The 21,658-nt window shown below is 42.8% G+C and overlaps 1 protein-coding gene across 1 annotated transcript in view; it reads left to right on the top strand.

Moving 5' to 3' along the window:
• SASS6 (SAS-6 centriolar assembly protein) overlaps positions 1-21,658 on the top strand; it is a 208,140-nt gene that overhangs the window by 133,543 nt on the left and 52,939 nt on the right. Inside the window, exon 13 of the mRNA XM_078644440.1 lies at positions 21,066-21,199. Coding sequence (XP_078500566.1) covers positions 21,066-21,199 — 134 coding nt within the window. The remainder of the gene's footprint in view (positions 1-21,065; positions 21,200-21,658) is intronic.

The raw sequence follows: 21,658 nt of genomic DNA, 5'->3' as shown, positions 1-21,658 counted from the left end.
TCTGAAGCAGAATTTCCCATTTCACCTGACTTTCTCAGCTGGTCCGCTTAAGAGCCTTATGCTATCAGTCAAAAACCACTTCAGTAATTTGGGGTGGTTCAGACGGTAACCTGTCCCTATAAGGCCACAAAGTAGGTCTGGTTTGGTCAGCTCTGAAATGCTACCATAGGGTCAGGATCATCTTGTCTGAATTGCCAGTCATTGAGCAGTGTAAAAATAAGCCACCTAATAGTATTATTACATATCCGCTATGGCCAGTCTTCTGTTATATGAAGATTCTTTACATTTATCATATGCTGTTATGGAAACTATATGCGCCGTTGGGAGCTAAGAATATTTTCACAACCTCCGAAGGAACACTCCAGGATTTTCATAGGGTTACTCTTGCTTAACCTTTTCTGCATGCTTACCCCATATTTTTTGCCTCTTATGGGACCCTGTATTTTTGCTCGCTTTACAGCTCTGTGTACTTACCCGTGCTAACCAGTAATGAAAGTGCACGTGTTCCCCTTTAAACATTGTTTAATTGGCACATATAACTTACCTATAAGTCCCTGTAATGTGGTGTAGAAAGTGCACCCAAGCCTGGAAGTTAAATACCATTAGTTCACTGTAGAACCCATTATGCTATCCACTAAACTGGCAGGGAAAACATGGTTGCAGGCCTACTCTGTGTAGCCTGATGGCTGCAGTGATTTTAAATATTAGTAAGTCATCTCAATGTAAACCTTGTAGCGCTCCGGTTAGGGTGCATGCTATTTAAAAGTGAGTCCTGTAAAACATTTATGTTACTGTGTCCCTTCAGTGACAACACCCTAAAAGCTGATTTCAAGGATACAGGCCTAGCTTTCCTATGTAGAATACCAAAGAACAGACTAAAATACTAATACTGTATCTCAGTAATGGTTATTAAAAATCCAGTTTGTGGTGGTTAGTTTTTAATGAATATATGAAGAAAAGTTACACTTTATGTGCATGAACTGTCAGACAACCGATTAGAATACACATCTGCCAGCTCTCAACCTGTGCTCAGGCCTGAATAGGCGTGGAAAAAAAGAGTGAAATGGCCCGCAGAAGCAAACCATAGACTGACCGAAATGCACAGATTTGACTTTCCTGAATTCCACAAAATATTCAAGGTGGGGGCTGTAAGCATTCTTTTGACACTACAATGCCAAATCCTACTTGACAGGGCTGTTTAGCCAAATCTAACACGTAAGGCACACTTGAAGGGAAGCAGACAGGAAGCCAAGACAACTCTTGTGGATCCCCTGTCTAGACCCTGCTTTTGTTCTACTAGACTTCTGTCTTTGTACTTGCTGTGGGTATAGTGCTTGGATTTGAGTATTTTTAGTATGAAATGTTGGAGAACACTAGGATTACCATAGCACTCTGCCCACATAATCCCCCAGCCCTCAGAGACCAAGTTTAGTGTATCTTGAAAATTCCCCGACTTGTGACTGGACCTATTTGCAGTAAGACAAACAGGAACTAAAGGAAAAGTATATATAGTTGACCCAAGGAACTTATAACTTGTTAGTTCGAACGTGCCAGGAGTCATTCACACCCTCTAGCTCAGTGTTTAATTTGTAAAAAAAAAAAAAAAAAAAAAAAAAGGACCCTTGTCAGGAGGCCACTACAGCTTGCACCACCCATTACCCTTGTCAGTGCTGCCAATGACAGTATCAATATAACTACTAACCATAAAGTGTGACAATTTGGACATTTCCATTCCCCTAAAGCTATTAGAAAAGCTTGGGCAGCAGGTAATAGTCATTTTTTATGTATTTTGGATAAGTAAAAAACTGTTGTTGTCCTCCTCTCTAAATTAGATAGACAGCGCCACCATGTAGCAGACTGTCGTATGTGCTGGTGTTGACAATTTAGTGCTGGTGCCGAGCACCGGAAGCCACTGGCTAAAATTAAACATTGCTCTAGCTAACACCAGGCAAAAATATGGGACTGCCAGACACCCACCACAGAATACTTTCTGGATCTGCTTAACATCAGAAAAGAACTGGACCTGCTGTCTGTGTCCTGAAGGACTAGACTTGAGGTAGAATATTGCAGGGCTGTTCCTTTGCCCTTTGTTGGTCTTTGATAACACTTAATCCAAAGAATTTGAAACTAAGTTGGGCTAGTGCCTACTAAATTTGCCCTATCACTACTAGATTCCCCTCCTTGGAGTGGGTGGATTTTCAAACTTGTCTCAAGTAACCATCAGGCCTGAGATCACTTTAACCTTATTGAGAATATCCATATATCTCTGATATGTCAATTGTTGGTTGCTAGCATGCAAAAGTAAATAGTCTTTGTGCAGGGCTGTGCGGTCACCCATACCTTCACTCCAGTCAAGACCTTATACGAACCCTTTCATCCTGAACCAAGCTGCTGGTCGTCTCATTTCTAACACAACTAGTAAATGGGAGAGATGGCAAGGCTGCTGGGTTCCTTAGTGAAGGAAGGAGACCAGACTCAATTATCCTACCCACACCGATAGGGGTTTCAGCAAAGGAGTTTGACATATGACCAGAATATTGGGCTTGAGTTTTTTTGCTCAAGAACTACTTCAAGCTCTGCAAGTCAAATGCATTTTCAAAGTCAATTAATATAATTGCCAGTGGCGTGGGCGAAGTGGCTGTACATTCCTTGACCAAGCGCACTTGCCTTAGATTGTTATTGGTGGCCCTTGAAGGTACAAATGAATATATGTCTTTGTATTAAGGTAAAAATTACCTGAAGCAAGTAATTCGCTAATACTTAGGCCAACAGTTTGTCTTCTGTGTTTCTATGAGAGATTGAACTGTATTTTCCATACCTATCTGTAGAGATAACGGCAATAGTAGCTGCAAGGAGATCTTCCAAGAGGATTCCCGTGTGTCCATAATGCAGCATTTATGGGTTGTGACAGATAAGGAAGTAGGGCAGACTCTTAAAATATTTAGTCCTGAAAAATTATGCTTTTGATGGATTTGTAGAGGGCTTCTTATTTAAGATGTGCCATCCCCAGTGCATTATCTGTTAAAATAATTCAGTAGTCTCACAATGTTTGCTTTCTCGGTACCCCAGAGACAGCCTTGGTGTTCTTCCATAGGCACCCATTGTTCCAGCCAGAAACTTGGAGAGTTTGGCGGTTGGGATCCTTTTGGATTTTTCTGGAGTCCCCACAATCCTCTGATTGTTCCAGCACAAACCACCCTCTGTATCCTCCTCTTAATTCTCTACGTTCTAGGTTGATGTCACAAGGCGGGCCACCATATCCTTGATGATATTGACCATGTCTTCGGTCTCAGATATCCTTCCTTCTGCTTTCTTGATACATTCAACTACATTTCGAAGGTGAAGCAAGGAGTCCTCCAGAGCCACTTCATTAATTTTATTTTCTAGCAATTACTGGGAGGCTCAGATACCCAAAATAATAGCGTCTATAGCAGTGGTTGCCTCAACTGACTCGCTCATTGCGGACGATAGCAGAGGTGGTGGCTGGAATTTTCTGTGTTGTATGTGTATCCAGTTTGGTGTTCTGAGCTTGCGCTTTTGCCCATCTCTAAGCACATATGAGCATCTTAGTACTGTCGCCGTACTCTAACCACAGGGCTAGAGTGACCGCATCACACTTGACAAATGGCTATTCAGATTCTAGTCATTCAGGCCTGCCCGTGGGTTTTTGCTTCCCCATTAGGCGCTCCCTGTATTCAGCACTAGTCCGTCTTTATTCTGTCTGATAGTTCTGGGATGTCCGGTATACCCTGGGGAGCTCCAGGGCTTCTTTATAGTTGTGGCTCCATGGAGCAATCCTCACAGTGGTATTCTTGGATGAAATGGGGCTGTCTCATTGCCCAGCAGTTGCCACCACACAACTCGGACTCAGATCACAGCCAGACACACCAGTGGGCCGATCCAGTGGCATCAAAAATTGGTCTTGTTTGGATCAGCACCTAGCCCACGTTTGTGATATTCTTCCAGCCTGGCCAAGGGGTCTTCTTCAACAAGGGGGTGGGCCACTCCTTTTGAGCTATTGTTCAGCCACCACAGTGCACATATGCTTTCTTTGTGGCCACTAGGCAGGTGATATTCCAGCAGACCCGGGTACACTTAGAGGTTCAGGTTACTGCATTCCGCTGACATCTGTTGAGGAAAAGCCGATGGGGAGGACAAGGCCAAAGTTTGAATGATTCTCCCTCCGTCTGATCCCCTGCCCAAGTCAGGAACAGTCCAAGGGGGTATCCAGTGTCACTGCTGAAGTCCATACGCCACCCTTACCATAGAGCTATCTGCCGGGGCCATCTATGCTTGCCACCACCTTGGTAGATGCTGACTTGACCTGTTGGGATCCCCAGATATCCTCACCTCCCCTTGTGCCTTGGCTCCCGCCTTGTTGGTCTCCTTGGCTGCTACGCTGCCCACACAATGGTTGTCACAAGCAGCTGGGGTGGAGCCAAGCTCAAAGGCAGTGCACAGGAAATATTGAGTACAGTAGTGGCTTCAGCACAGTCTGGCTGCGTTCCTAATTAAGCATGCTTAAGGATTCTTATGGAAAGGCCTGGATCACTCTAAATTGCATCCACCAACCTGACCACTGTAGTGGGAATTTTTTTTACCATGCAACTGTACCTCAGGTGTTTGAAGTTATGCACATGTGTTTCAGAGCCTAGAGTTCATAAATGCACTCTTCCTTATCCTATCAATGAATAATATTGATCATTATTTGTTTACTGTTATATTTTGAACAGCAAATATCCCAAATATGGGATATAGGGTTGGGTCCATAGAAAACGGGTGATTGGACCACGAATAGTTGAAAATCAGAGAGCAAACCTTGTGTAGGTGTTTTTAATAGTTGCATTAAAGTAGGAACAAAAAAAGTAACGAATTGATCCTCATGTATGGTGCTTTTTGTTTTGAGGTAGGTTCCTCTCAGACGCCCGGAACCGATGCCTTTTTGTTTTTTTTAAAAATTTGTAATGACGATTGGTGCACATGGCGCATTGACGTCATTACACTGAAATTGAAATTAGTAGAATGGTTCTCATTTCCTTTTCATTATATTAGTGCTCAAGAGCATATCTCGACCCCCCAAGCACTGACCTAGATGGGGGAGGAGTCATTGGAAAGGGGAGAATCCCTATTGTATAGTGGCATTTCTGCACCCAAAATTTGACCCCGGTGACAAAGGCCACTAAACACCTCCTATTTCAGCATGGCACCAAAACAAACAAAGTATAGGGTGACCTACTCTGGCATTGAGCCAACACTCCTACCCCAGAACGGGCAATAGAACTTCTGCGCCTCTGGGGACTAAAGCTTTCCCTTCCCTATGGCAAGAGGGCAAATTGATATTCAAAAAATACATATGGGTAGCAGAGTGTGGCTAAGTCCCAATATTGTTACTCTTCTGTGTTGAATGGCTGTACTTTTAGGACTCTGGTTGGCTGCCATCTGGTGAAACCTCCCAAACCCAGGCATTTATGAAAACTAGACACCTGAGGCATTCCACGCTTTCTTACCCATAATGCTGTGTTTACATCAAACCTTAAATGTTAGGAAAATGTGCATTTTTTTATTGTGTGATGTATATTCAATGAACCCACTGGGATCAAATACCCACCCCCCTCATCCCGATAAAAATGCTACGTGTTAGCCCTGGCATCGTTTTCACCCTAATGTTTCACCTTCAGACCTCCTGTTTTTGCTGACTTTGTTTTTGCTGGCCTTAGGACTTTGCACACTTTACCACTGCTAACCTGTGCTAAGGTGCTTGTACTCGCTCCTTAAAACATGTTAGATTGACTTATACCTAATTGGCATATTTACTATACAGGGCTCGACAAATCCACTCGCCCGCTCGCATTTGCGAGGGAGAATGGATGAGGACGAGCTATTTTTAGGTCCTACTCGCCCTTTCTGGCGAGTAGGAAATCAAACTAACTTTTGTCCTCGGTCTTTAAAAACAGAGCAAAAGTGACAAGATAACACGATTTAACCCCTTCAGCGCTAATGACAAGGGTAACTCGTCATGGACTTTCCATTGATTTCAATGGAAAGTCAATGGAACCCCTCGCACACCCCTTAGCAGCCAAGTGGTTAAAGGCATTTTTATTGCTCACAAAGGAAATGAGCAATAAACATGCCTTTAAATCTTGTTATCTTGTCACTTTTGCTCCGTTTTCAGAGACTGAGGTCAAGTGGCTGGAGTCAGGTCGGGGGTATTTTCCATGGTACTAGACCTGCAGGACTAGTACCATTTTTCGGATTTGTCGAGCCCTGCTATACTTGTAGGTCCCTGGTAAAGTGGCACTACCTATGTCCAGGGCCTGTAAATTAAATGCTTCTGGTGGGCCTGCAGCACTGACTGTGCAACCCACTTAGGTAGCACTTAAAACATATCTCGGGCTTGCCATTGCAGGCTATGTGTGCAGTTTTAAACTGCCATTTCGACCTGGCAAGGTAAACTTTTTGCCAGGCCCATATCTTCATTTTTAGGTCTCGCCTGTCAATGCGCTTGCGCATTGAGCTTGCGAGAGATATTGGGGCTTAACCAGAACTTAACCATCGGGCGATTTAATGCAGTTCATGTGAACACAAGGACGCGCATTCTCGCCACATGCACTTTTTTTAAGTTCTTTCATTGGCTCTTCACTTTAAGTCCTCCCACCCTCTCCCTGTCCAGCGCGCGCCTCCCCCTGCGTGCGCTTGGCCTCAGGAAGGTATTTCTCCTCTTCTAATTATTCCCTTCACTTCGCGTTTCTCCTCCCCCCTTTCAACTTTCACGGCCGCCAGGCCGTGTCTCGCGTTTCTCCTTTTATTTTTTTTAACTTGTTCCTATTAACCTGGCTGTTGACATGGGGGTGATCCGGTTTGCTTGTCGATTCGCTTGTGTGCTCATAGTGAAGCCCATCCACGAAACATGCAATTTGGCAGCGGACAAGGATCACAATTCTGTCCATTCCCTTAACCTTTCAAGACAAACATACTTCACTTGGGCTTGTTTTCTTACTTCTATTCCTCCCATTTTTATGTCCCGTGTGTATTTAATTCATATACTCTATTTGCTTTCATCAAAGTGGTTGGGTGCTTTTTCTCTACTTTTGTATCTCATTCGTGCCATATTGTGAGTTCTGGTCCCTGGAACCCTTTTGTGTTGTTAACTTTCTGTGTGCTGTACGCACGCGCTTTTCCCACCACAGGCACCATCTGCGCCCACATCAAAGCAATCAGACTCCCTCCCACTGGCTTCTGAAGCTTCCCCCAGCATGCGCTCGCTCGGTCTCGGGCATTTCTCCTCCCCTAATTATTCACTGCCCACGGCCGGCCAGTGGTACTTTCTGTCTCGCATTTCCCCCCCTCCCCTGCTTCACATGAACGCTTGTTCTCAAGGCTGTTTCTTGGTTGTCCAATAATATGTCCATGTCAGTAATGAAGGATGAACATAGTGAAGTTTGTTCCCGAAATCCATGCCATGCATCTTTGGCCTTAACGTTTCTTTAAAATATTTACACCGTTTGACGTACACTGCTTCTCGTATTCTGCAATGTACTGCATCAAGGATATAAAGTAAAAAAATTCCCAAATTGTATCCGTTCTACACATTTGCACTGTACCAATCTCTTCAACAAAAGCCAAACCTCTCGGCTTTGCTCGTTTGAAATGACCCCCCTCCTGACTGGATACTAAAATAATTCCTTGTTCTGCATTATCAAATCACTCGCTGTTCGGAAGACATCGGTTGCAGCGCTCGCCTTTTGTATAAATCATTGTTATAATGTTTCTTAGTTAAGTTGGTTTAATTTAATCCAACAAAAACTGCAAGTCCCAGAATTCATTGATTTGTTTAATGCAACTCAGAGCACGTGGTGTTATGCCCCCGTCATATTGTTCAGGCACCTTGCCATGGTTGGATTCCTGTGAATCCTGCACCTTTTAATGGGGGCAAGGGCTCTCCTTGTGTAAAGCCTCTCTCTATGCCTCCACAATGCCTTGCAAACATCAGATGACGTGTTAACAGACATCCACAGCAACGAGCATGTTCTCTAGTAGCAGCACGCAAGAGTAATTAACATCTAGGGATTTACCAGCTGATATCAGCCTGTACTTACACTTGCTTGTCTTTTTACCATCTGCTTAAATCACTGTGCACCTTGCCAGGGATTCTATTTTAGCCCTACAATGCTGGCTTCTGAGTAGAGTATTCATTTTTCCTATTAACCTGGCTGTTGACATGGGGGTGATCCGGTTTGCTTGTCGATTCGCTTGTGTGTTCATAGTCAAGCCCATCCACGAAACATGCAATTTGGCAGCGGACAAGGATCACAATTCTGTCCATTCCCTTAACCTTTCAAGACAAACATACTTCACTTGGGCTTGCTTTCTTACTTCTATTCCTCCCATTTGTATGTCCCGTGTGTATTTAATTCATATACTCTATTTGCTTTCATCAAAGTGGTTGGGTGCTTTTTCTGTACTTTTGTATCTCATTCGTGCCATATTGTGAGTTCTGGTTCCTGGAACCCTTTTGTGTTGTTAACTTTCTGTGTGCTGTACTTATGAGTCCATATGCCACCTGGAAAGTCCTCATTGAATTTCCATGCCCTCTGTTAGACTAGTTTTTTGTGCCTTTCTGCCCTCTGCATCACCACATCATCACTCAGCACAACCACAGCATCACTCCGCACAACCACAGCATCACTCCGCACAACCACAGCATCACTCAGCACAACCACAGCATCACTCAGCACCACCACAGCACCACCACAGCACCACCACAGCACCACCACAGCACCACTCAGCACCACCACAGCACCTCTCAGCACCACCACATTATCACTCAGCACCATCACAGCACCACTCAGCACCACCACAGCATCACTCAGCACCACCACAGCACCATTCAGCACCACCACAGCATCACTCGGCGCAACTCCAGCATCACTCAGCACCACTCCGCACCACCACAGCATTACTAAGCGCAACCACAGCATCACTCAGCGCAACCACAGCATCACTCAGCGCCACCACAGCATCACTCAGTGCCACCACAGCATCACTCAGCGCCACCACAGCATCACTCAGCGCCACCACAGCATCACTCAGCGCCACCACAGCATCACTCAGCGCCACCACAGCACCACTCAGCACCACCACAGCTCAACTCAGCACCACCACAGCACAACTCAGCACCACCACAGCATCACTCAGCGCAACCCCAGCATCACTCAGCACCACTAAGCACCACCACAGCATCACTCAGCACCACCACAGCATCACTCAGCACCACCACATTATCACTCAGCACCCCCACAGCACCCCTCAGCACCCCTCAGCACCCCTCAGCACCACCACTCAGCACCACCACTCAGCACCACCACTCAGCACCACCACTCAGCACCACCACTCAGCACCACCACAACACCACCACAACACCACCACAGCACCACCACAGCACCACCACAGCATCACTCAGCACCACCACAGCACCACTTGTTCAAATATGTTCTCTCAATGTTTCAAGCTTTATTACAAATGTCACAAAAAGATGTTAAATAATGCTATAGGTGTCACATTTGCAAATTCTATAAATATTAGCATTTACAATAACAAAATTAATACATTTGCTATTATAAAAACATAAACATAACTTAAAAAATTATTACATTTACAAGACCAATAGCTCCAACTTTTCTGATGCGAGACCTATTGCATTTCCAATGCTTGTTAATACATATGTCACCGCTAGGGTAGGCACTTGACAGAGCAGAAGGCAAGGTGCAATGTATTTAAAAAGTAGGACATGTACTTTCACGTTTTACATGCACTGATAGTGAAAAACTCTTACATTTGTTTTTTACTACTGCCAGGCCTAACTCTCCCATAGGATAACATTAGAGTTACCTTATTACATTTAATAAGTGTCATTTCCAAATGGGAGAAGGTAACCAGTGCATTGTTGGGGTCTTTGGAATTGTAATGAAAAAGACATCAACTTCCAAGCTTATGGTGAAGTTGGATTATAAATTAGAACTTTAAAAAATGCCACTTTTAGAAAGTTAGCATTTTCTTGCATTATTCATTTGGTGCCTGAAGCCGGTTTCTGGGTCACATGACTGGATGTAGTTGACCGTTCGGCTTGGTGTACTCATCCTAGACAGCCACACAAAAATGGGGAGCATAGGTGTGATTGGATGGGCCATCACTGGCAGGATGGAAGAGAGGAACTGGGCCCAACCCAACTTACACCTGAATATGCTGTGTCCTGTTTCTGCACAAAGGGCTGCATACACCCTGTAGTTAGTCTGGAGCCAGGGCAAGGAAGGCAGGGCACCAGTGTACTTCAAAGGCCATCCTCTAGAAGCTTCTCCCCACTTCAAAGGGACAATTGTGTATAAATACTGGACCTCCGACACCAACTCTTTTGGACCTGTGGATACTCTGCCAGGAAGAAGGACTGCTGTTCTGCTGAAAGGACCTCCAATATGCTGGACTTCTGCTATGAAGGACTGCTGCCCTGCTGTGCTAACCTGCTGCCCTCTTGCCTGGGTGAGAAGGACAGGGCATGTATCTCTTTACCCAGAACCCAGAGTAGTTTTAAGATTCTAAGGGCTAGTTGGCTGGCCTCCTGATCTAAAGTCTCAGGGACACAACAGACCTCCACCACCCTTATTCCTGCACCTGGACTCTGCCATTTGTGAGTCTAACCTGCCAAGTGGTACCTCCCCTAGTCCTGGACCCTTGGAAGTAGGCATAAGATGCTCAACCAACCAGCCTCTGTGGATCCAGTGTAGCCGATGGATTAAACCTGTCGCCCCTGCAACCTCTTCAAACCTCCCGCTGCACAAACATCCTCGTCAAAGGCCCTCGCATCGCTTATTGACTGAAGCCTCAACAACAACATCAAACTCCGCCTCGCAGCTCATCGGAGCCAATGCATCACCCCAACCGGGCAACGCATCCTCAATACCTGACTTCACATCACCAGCCTCGCTACACCTCGGAACAGACTCATCGCTTTGGCTCCGTAGTGCAGCTTCACAGATCCTCGCATCGCTTCATAAACCAGGATTTAAGGTACTTTGTTCAGCTGGCCTACCTAGGTCCCTGTAGGCAGCCCGCACTTCATCACGGTCGGCCTCTACTTATGACATTGTCCCAGTACAGGGCAACCAGATATCCACATTTGGTGCTTTGTGTTTTTTGGTGTTATTGTCACTAAAATCTTTAGCATTGTATATATCTGGTTCTACTGATTTGATTTTTCTTGTTTTGGTCTTGTTTTATTTAATAAAGAAAGTTCAATGTTTCTAACTTGGCGTGGAATCCTTTTTGTGTGGTGTTTTGACTTTATTACTGATTGAAGTGTTGCACAAATACATTACACACTGCCTCTATGTTAAGCCTGACTGCTCTGTGCCAAGCTACCAGAGGGTTGAGCACAGGCTAATTTAGAATTGGCTTGTGCCTCACCCTGACATTTGATTGTGGTTGCTGCTTGACCAGTGCTCACGCTCAAGTCTACCAACAACCCAATTTCTTACACAAATGTGGTAGCGTTTTTATCGGGACAAGTGGAGGTGGGGGGCAGGGGATGAGGGTGGTGCTGGGTGGTCAACATTTTGTGGATCCCTCCAGATTCAGGCATTTTACTTGACATAAATGCAAGGAATGTGCACAATTTTAGGCCAAGCTTTAGGTTTGCAGAGCATTGTGGGTAAGAAAACATTGTAGGATCCACACAAGACACACCACCCGGGACTACCCTGTGTGTCTAGTTTTCAGAAATGTTTGAGTTTGGGAAGTTTCCCTGGGTGGCAGCCAAGTCTGGACCCGAATACTACCACTACCACCATCGCCAAATCAGGTCCGGTTTTGATGGGAAATGTTGAGGTCTCTGCGTTGTGTTTTTTGTCCCTTTCATGTCGTGGGCTATGCCCACCCACACAAGTGACTGTTATTTGTATATAGACACTTGGGGGAATGCTAGGTTGTACGAAACCTGTGGCTTCCCGCAGATTCCAAAATTTTCCATCACAAATTAGAGGACATTTTCTTTTTTGTACGTTTGAGCCTTGCAAGTTGTTCTGGGTATGAAAACCATGCAAGTCATCCCACCCTAAATTCCCCTGGGTGTTAAGTTTTTAAAAAATTTGCAGGTTTGCTCAGTTTCCCTGTGTGCCGGCTGAGCAAAGACACAGCTACCCACATCGCAAATAAAGGGTCAGTGTTTAGTTGAAAAATTCGATGTCCATGTTGCAATTAGGGCCCTTCCCTGTCGTGTTCTAAAGGCCTACCCTCACAAGAGCAGTATCATTTTAATCGGGAGACTTGGGAGAGCTCTAGATGGTAGGAAATATCTGGCTCCCCGCACGTCCCAGAACATTCTATTACAGAAATGTTAGGAAAATGTGTTTATTTTATTCCGTTTATTTTTGGGGAAGTCAGTGTGAGGTTTGCAAGGGCTTCTGGGTATGAAAACCTTGTCAGAGCCACACAAGTCTCCCCCCATTCTGGATTTCCCCCGGTTAACTAATTGTCAAAAATGTGCAGGTTTACTAGGTGCTGTAAGTGACTGCTCCGCGAGTGATCAAAATCCAGGGATACCCACATTGCAAAAAAAAAAAGGGGTCCATGTCCGAGGAAACATGTGATATGTCCATGTTGCGTTTCAGGTTTTTCCCCTGTCGCATGCATTAAGCATACCTAAGAGAGTGAGATACCGTTTTTATCAGGAGATATGTGGGAACACAGTATAGTAGAACATATATTATTACCAATTCTATTTCGTTGCATTTGTGCCTTCCAATTGGAAACCAGTTTGGAAGAAAGAAGACTTTTTGAGAAATGCGGTCTAAATCGCATACTAGGATTGGTACCTGTAGTGGTTAGCGCTCGTGTGTTCCTGACTGCTCTGGAAAAACACACACACACGCACGCACCCACGTCATCCGCAGGCCAGGCGTGACCTGCGGGGAAATAAATAAACGGAAAGAACCTGCTCCGGGGTTACTTCCGGCACTGGCACCGAGAGTAGCGTATGTCTTTATGCGCCCTAAGCTTAGCCAGCATGCGGTGGGCCCTTCATTGTCCCGGCACCACAGTACCCACAAATTCAGAGATGTACAAATAAGCAATGTGCCTAAACTCAGTATCTCAGAAATACATGGGTTTCCTTCAGACCTATTTTTCACTCTTGTGTATTTTACATAGTAAGGTGCACCTCAGTTGTTGGCTCTGGATACCCCTGGTTCTTGTACAACCTTCAAATCCTATATATATAATCTATCACAGTGACTGGAAGGGTCTAGCAGACATAAACGTATAATGCTTTTGTATATCGCTCATCGTGACAGGAATTTATAGATAAAAACATTGTCAAAATGGCTGTTGTTTCCGTCAAGTTTTCATTTTATTTTTTTCAACTTAACAGTTCGTTTTATTGTGAGAACCTTGAGGGATTTAAACAAATGACCCCTTGTTGAATTCAGAATTGTGGTTACTTTTCAGAAACCTATAGCTTTCAGGTTCACCCAAGAGTTTCACACCTGTTCCCACCACAAACGTAGAAGACGGTTGAAAGCACAAAAAATAGTAAAGCTGGGCTACCTCCTGGAAATATGAAAACGTTTTTTTCCCCCAGCTGTGCATGTTCCTGAAAGCTGGAACTATGGTTACGTTAGCACAGCAAACCTTTTATTGATACAATTTTTAGGGGGACATACATACACTTTTTTAATAAGCTTTTTTTCCCCATTTCCCCCAACTTTAGCTTTGTGTTGGCTATTTTCTCGATCCCCTCCAGGAGAACTTATAAACCCTGGGTACCTTTAGTATCCCCAGGATCTTGGAAAAAATGGCGCAAACTTGGCTTGCAAACCTGATGTGGAAAAAATGCTATGGAGCCCTAAGTGTGAACTACCCCAAATAGCCAAAAGAGGGCATAGCATTCTAGGGGGAAAAGGCTTCGCACCAAAAGGGTGAAAGACAAATCACATAAAGTTCATATACATAACAGACATTAACAAAAGACCAGAATTAATACAAAAGTGAATTACATGTGAAAAATTAGATATGTGCCACCACCTCCTTTTTGTGATAATTAACTAAAATCTACATGTCACTAAAGGACCATTATTGGTAAACATAAAAAACAATTCATGTTTTTTAATCCAAGAAAAAGAACTGGTATTACATTCGAAAACGTTGCCGGTCTGCATCAATTCTTGTCTTTTGTTAATGTTTGTTATGTACTTATGAACTTTATGCCATTTGATTTTAAATCCTGTATCTTTACTCTGTATGTTTTGTGTACTAAACCTATGTAAAATTACATGATTAAGATCGGCTGAATGCTGAATTTGTGTCCAGTATACGAGGATCCGTTTTTTTTGTTTCTTCCTTTAAAGCAACTATTGAAAAAATACCATTGCACTTTGTTTTCTCTCTAGGTTTCTACTGTTGTAGATTGACATTATCAACATGTGTACCCTTCACAGTTAACTCCTGTTGGACTTCAGGGGTTATGTTAGTTGACTATACAAAACAGTCACCTTCCGCTCATTGTTCTACGAGCATACTACTTTAGTGTGGAATTTGTAGAGACTCATAGATGGTGTCCTCTTTCAACCATGCCATATCATATCTTTGATTTATCTATGGACTTATCGATTCGGCTTTCACTCTGAAGGAACTACACAGGCATCTGGCACAAAACCAAATTAGTTCTGTAAAATCTCAGTCCAGAAACATAGAAAATACCAGTCAGATACTGGAGCCTGTTAACCTATGTATCTTCGAGTCACTCCTATGAAAGGGACAGTTTTCAGGTTCTGGCTTGTTACAGTAGAGTTCCTACAAATCTTTGTCAATATAACTGCAAAATGTATTGCAGAGACAATTGAAACAAGTGCTTCCGGCCATTTACTATTATTCTTACTGCCCTGGGAAAAGTTGATTAGGTAGTAATGGATTATGCTGCTGCAATGTTTTCTCTTAAGAAGCAGGGTGAGATATTGTCTTTGCTGTGTAAATCAACCATTCATCTTAGGATCTGATCCTTCAACAGTAATGTTTTCCAGTTAGCACTGAATCAAAAAGGGAGTACAAATGGGAAGGAATTTTGATTTTCAGCAGGCTGTATTTTGGCCACTTTAGTGGTACCTAAGTAAAGCAGTGCTGACCTTTTTGCACACCCTTGGGTTGTACTTTAGTTGGCCTTTTACCAAAGTTGACATTCTTTATGAGAATTGGACACAATTAATTTGCAGATGCTTAAGATGCTCTGCTGCTGTTAGAGGATGCCCATTATGCTTTACTCCCCATTAACCCTACTTTATGTGACTGGAGAAAAAAACCTTTAGAGGATTCATGTTCTCACCCAATAGTGAAGGAGACCGCAAAGGCTATGAACGCCGAAATAACCATGATAGCTTGCCTATGTGAAAAAATGAATTATTTTCTAGCACCTAATCTCTTGCAACCATCCAATTAATTAGCTTTTTGCTTCTTCGTTGCCTGGGTGACATCAGGAAATGGCAGAAACCATTGAAAGATTTTTCTTCCTTTGTGCTCTGTCATGGATTATTTACCTTATCAGCACCCTCGTTTGTTGTGATCATTGGTTATTTACCATCTCGGAGTCCACTCCTTTTTAAAGTGGTAAAGCCCTACGACCCTCCGCTTCTGGGGTCTCTTGAGCAAGGTTTAGTATATTTCAAACCGGTTTTGCATGAACCAAGTGAATGTCGTCATCTTCCACTCCTGCCTCATTTGCCTCTCAATCCTCTTTAAAATCTCCATGGGGCCCATTCGCCTTCATTACTTCTGATTTTAACTTCCCAAGTCCAGTGATTTTCATTTTCTGTGCTCCTGTGGTACATTCAGTCACAAACATCCTCTGTGCAGACTCTATCCTGGACTGTTTGATCAGTTCATTGAACAGTTACATGAGGGCATGTTCAACAGGGGACACTGCCTCTCGGAAGCACAAACTGCATTTCATCTCTTTGGAATTCACTCTTTGGGGGGAAATCCTCTTGTTCAACTTTACTCCCTCTTTTTGAGCTGGAAAACATTGCTTAATTAGTGGGACCAGGTCAGATGTTAGGAAAAACAATCGATAACAGTCCTTGTAAATAGTTTTCATTTGAGTAAACTAACCCTTCTCCTGCTGTCTCTACTCTCTTTGAAATTTTATGTCAGGCCACAGTGGCTAACATTATGTGATATCCTTTTATTGCTCCTACTGTCTTTGCAATTTCATTTGGCTATTATGTCTCCCAATTCTCGCCCTTTAAACTCTTCCATTACCCCTTCCTATTTCCCTTGCATTGTTCTCAGTAGTGGGCATTTTCACTTGTATGCTCCCAAAATGGTAGACTTGTAGCTTCTTCTATCATCTTCCCAGCTTGTTGTGGGAGGCACTCTTCAAATTAGACCATTGCTCCCTGTTGCTGCCTTTCTCAGTTGTATGCCTCCCACTCGGATGCATGCTTTTGACTCGCAGCTGCACCTGGCGAACTTGCTATTTGCAGTGCATTGCTATCTGAGGGTAGTGGCAGGGTGTGTTGACACCAGTATTTAGTTCCATTTTCTACTGGATTTGTTGGAGAAGGATGACAACCATTACTTTATGCAGTTTGTCTGATTTAGGGCCTGTAGAGCTACTCACAGCTTTTTTCTTGGCAGTTCACCACATCCAGGGTTGGCCCTATCCATATATTGCAACAAGCATGAGGGGGGGAAGTGCTTAGTTTGGGATGGCTATGATTGTAACTTTATCCATCTCGTTCTATTTCATGATCACACCACTAAAAACAACCCTTTGACAACAATTGGTGCACAATAGTCTTTCTCTGTCAAAGCTGTACACATGTATAAAAGAGTTTACTGCCTGTTATAAATAAACATGCTTTTGATTTCAGAGAATGGGTTGGATAATTTGTTTCTAGAATTGTGATATCCTTTACCTCTTTTTCTTTTGCTGACAAGGATTGTGATTCCATATCAAGACCCATTGGCTCACATTATGCTTGTTTAAGTTTATCGGTAACTTTCAAAGCCAATAGATTTTTTTTAAATTTTAAAATAAACTTCTCGGCGAAGAGTCACTGAGCAGTCCTAAGAATACACGATACCCTCCAGTCTAACCCTCTGCTATGGGAATCACATTGCTGAATGTGACATACGTACCTAAGAATCGCATTCGAAACACCTTCCAGTTGAATGACCTGCTGAAATGTCAAGCACTCAAATGTCAGCAGCTCTTTTACTGGAGGTGAGACTAAACAAATGTCCTACAACCCTTTAAAAGAAACAGTCTAATTCATCAACCACCTTGTGAGTAGATAAAAGTCTGAGATATCCTAAAGTACTGTTTTATCTGGGACTTTAAAAATCTATAGGTAGGTCTGAGCACGGTCAATGGTTTTTCAAAGAACCCAAGAGACTTTCATGAGCTCCTCGCCCTCCTTCAGAGGATGTACCCTGAAACTATCCATGCCCTTACTGTCAGAAGATCATACAACACCAAAAAGACTCCGAAGGTCCTTTAGATTATTAAGAACATAGCGAACTGAAGGGAAAAAAATTAAAATTATGTACAAAGTTCTTGCAGAAGTGGAACGAAGGTTATGCCCTCCACAAAGGTGTGATCAGAGCTAATGTTATATTTTGATGGCAAACCTATTCATTTACACTTGAAATCATAAGGAATGGAGGGAAGCATCGTTGTAACTCTGTCTTCTGTTGCCCAAAAAATTCATGCCTGCTGCTGAATTAACTCGCCAACTGGGAATTGAACCTAAAAACAATCTGTTCTTTTCAGCACTCAGATTTGATGATTGCCTGCCCCTGTAAGCTGTATTTCCAACCACAAGTCTTCAAAATTTACTAACCTTGAAGGTATTCTGTCTCTGTAATTGACTAAACTTGACAGAACTTTGCTTGCATCAAAATATAGAAGTCCAGACAATAGTGAAAGAAGCATTTCACCAGGTATGCCAAGGCCATCCTGCCTCCCGGTTCATTTACATATGGTATTTGACAGTATGTTCTCAATCATGAGCAGAATATAGCACTGCACTTTACCCCACCTAAACACCCTTGCTAGTAGCTTCAGACAGTTTATTTGCTGGGATAGCTACTGATTAGACCATTTTCAGGAAATAAATGAGCGAATATAGAAATACCACTATTCAAAACAGTTGCTGTCTGACTCCATCACTTAGTCAGTAGTATGCTTTATAAACAAGGAACAACAATTTACATTTCCATATTTTATAGCCACCACTACAACTCTGTCCCGTCATACAACTCCAAGGGTGGTCTCTCAGTACTTGACTTTCATTGTCAGAGATGTTTTAGCTTCGGTCCTCGTGGAGCAAGAGAATTGGCATGAATCGAAGACTGGAAGCCGACAATTCAGGGCAGCTCTCCAAGAGATACCTCCTGCTTCCCTATAGCGAGCATTCTCTTGCACGGAGATCCAAAATGGCGGCTCCCCTCAACATGGCACCTCACTGTTTCTACTAAATACCCAAGAAGCTCCATCATCTTATTTGGATATGGTACATATTTCTTTCAGTTCATATGAAAACAAGAATGATGTAGCAAGGTCATTGTCTGGCGTTGCAAACCTGCCTGCTCTCCCTTTATTGAAACATGAAAATTATGTTGTACAAATAAATTCACATTCTGCCCTGAGTCCTTACTGCTTTCTCTACTGGGATTGAGCAGTAAGACAAAGCACCAAGTGGCCAATGAAAGAACAAAAGTGAGATGGATGCACTTTGACCCTCTTGAATGAATTGCTGGTAGTGACAAAGGGAAGGACATCGGAACTGTCAGAGCGTCCTTCGTGTCTAGGTGAACCAATCAGTCACTTGAAAATAGCATGTTTTATGTAGGTTGATGCCCTTAATCTTTAAATGCTGGTTATATGATAAACTGGCAATCTATTGAACTAAGATACATCACAAGTCTGAAGTCTGGAATACTCTTTTTTTTTTCGTTTAATAAAAATGGTGCTCTTGATTCAATAAGCTTTACAATGAACAAGCTCCCTCTCCTCCACTTTGTCTACTTAAGTCCACCCTCTTCTGCAGGAGCAATGTGTTCCCTGAAGCTTATTGTCACTTATGCAAAAGGCTGTTTATTGAGCCTTCTTTGAGACTTTCGCCTCCACATTGCATACACTAGGATCTTGGCCATGGCATGGCAGCAATATCCAGCATTTATTCCTTACTTTTCATTTTAAATGTTTATTACCTTGTTCTTTATTTCTGATGTGTAGTATTTGGCAAATCAGCGGTTCCCGACCTAGATATTTTAGGGCATTGTAAGGTTTTTGTGGAAATGGTCAGGTACGCTCAAGGATGGTATTCAGCTTGCAGACATGGGGTGTATCTAGTCTTCCTGACCAAACCCAGAACCAACAGCTTCCTCTCTTCCATTGTGCATCCTCTAAGGGTTTATGCAGTGCGTAATCACATTACACAGGCCTTATTGGACTTAGACCAGGCTACACCACAAAGTACACTGGGCTGAATTATCAGAGATTGGGAATTGTCCGACTGGGCTTTCTGCTAAAGATGTGTGCAGTCTACCAAAGGCATCTGTCAGCATGCACTCTATTAACATGTCCAGAGCAATCACAAGTTGTATGCAGGACATCCTTTTGGTGAGTGGGAATTGTGCCACCATGGATGATCCTAGGGCATCTTGATACTATATGCATCATGGTATCAGATGGACCTAATTTGCATAGGACCATTGGTACCTTTGCCTCGTTCTTCCATAAGGACCCTACCTTTGAAGCTCTCGTGTGAGTCACCCTCTGATGCAATTATTTCATAGTTTTACAACTTACCACATGAGTTTAAGTTGACAGTCTTCACTGTCCTGTGAATAGTCTGTACCTGTTCCTGTTGGATGCAAGGCAACACACACTGTGCCTCTAGAATGACAAGGAGTGGACACAAAGTAGTGGTTGACACAATAGGTTTACATGTGGATATGTAGCACAATGCACAATATTGGAGTGGTCTTTTAAATTAAAATTGTAAATCTGAAAAATGCCCTAGCTCTGACTTGGGGTTTCTGCACACTTCATGTGAGCCACAGTCTAACTGCTAAGGATGCTTCCTGTGCTCTCAAAAGCATTCAGATACTGTTCAGGTTCTTAATCTCATTCTATCACGAGCGTGCAGAAGTGTGCCCCTTCTGGGCACCTGGTCAAGGTCTCCAGGAACTCGGGCAAAACAACCCACTGCCAGGGGAGGGGAGAGAGTAGTGCTTGCGCTTCTTTGAGACCCTGGCACTTAGGATTTTACAGTTGCTACTCGGTTACGAGGAAGGGAAGCCAAGGCGTCTAGCAGCCTTAAGACTAATGAAATAAAGTTAGTTGTCGTACATTACCAATGAGCACCATCAGTACTCTTTTCTCCTGCATACCAGCCCATACACAATAGGTTAATAGAAAAAGTACTTATGTGTGCAAAAAAAGGAAACTGGAGCTTAGGATAAGTAAGATAAGGGGCTTGCTGTTCTGATTACGGGTATGTTACAGGGCTTTGGTTTTAATTAGTTTTTTGAATTCTTGCATGATGCAGAAAGAGAGTTTGTTAACTTAGCATTTTCATCTTGTGGTGAAAAATGTGCTTCTTTTCAGTGCATTTTAAAATGAAATTATTGAGTTTCTGTGTAGTAGTAAAATGGCAGAAAAATGTATGCACAATGAGAGCATGTTAAAGGAGAACGCTCTGCAAAATGATGTTTACATGAAACCTTTGTCTCATCTAGTAATTATAAACCTAGTTTAGGTGGGGGCTTTTCTTATTTTCTATAAAAAGCTACCCACCATTAAACGGAAAGGAATTGTTCTTCCTTGCCAAATGGAAAATAATACTTTTCGTTCATTGTCATTTCGGATTTGATTTGTGGCGTTATTAAAAAAAAAAAAAAAATCTGAACCCAAAGTCCCACTATAGATGTATGTAGATTTTTCAGTCATCCTTACTTTGATATTACAAATGAATGTCTTTCTTCTTTTCTGAATTTGTATTGATATTTCTTTGCAGTTATTACATGGCTAAATAGGCAACTGAATGAGAATCAGTGTGCAAAAAAGCAAGAAGCACTTGTCACAATGGCCAATCCTCCAGCATACCCTAACAGTGGTACTTTCAGAACAAGCCTTTCACCCAACTATGTGGTAGGATATAAAAATGCATGATATCTTAACATTTACTATTAACACCTATGCATGCAAGCGTATTACGTAGTTAAACCGAATGTACCATCTTCAATTTTACCTGTTTCAAACTGAAAGAAAGGGAATGTAGTTATTGCAGTTGCTCTTGAAATTGAAAAACTGTACACAATGAGATTATGAACTAGAATGAATGTTCTACCTACACTGTGGCATGCTTTTTGCGATAATGGCTTGTGGAAAGAAATATTTATTTTGTCTTGCATGGTTGATCATTTTGTTTGCTATTTCTGTAGCTAGTAATTGAAGAGGAGTGTGGATATTTGCTAATGACCATCAAAGAGTTTCAGAATTAGTTCCTTTACATATAACTCGTCATCCCTATGAAGGCAGCATATTGTTCACAATGCACATATAGGAGTGTGCACATCATTTAAACTCCAGTCATTTCTTTTGGTAAGG

This window comes from Lissotriton helveticus, chromosome 1_1 (genome assembly GCF_964261635.1).
Source record: "Lissotriton helveticus chromosome 1_1, aLisHel1.1, whole genome shotgun sequence".
Classification (NCBI taxonomy): Eukaryota; Metazoa; Chordata; class Amphibia; order Caudata; family Salamandridae; genus Lissotriton; species Lissotriton helveticus.
This window is presented reverse-complemented; position numbering and strand designations above follow the sequence as displayed.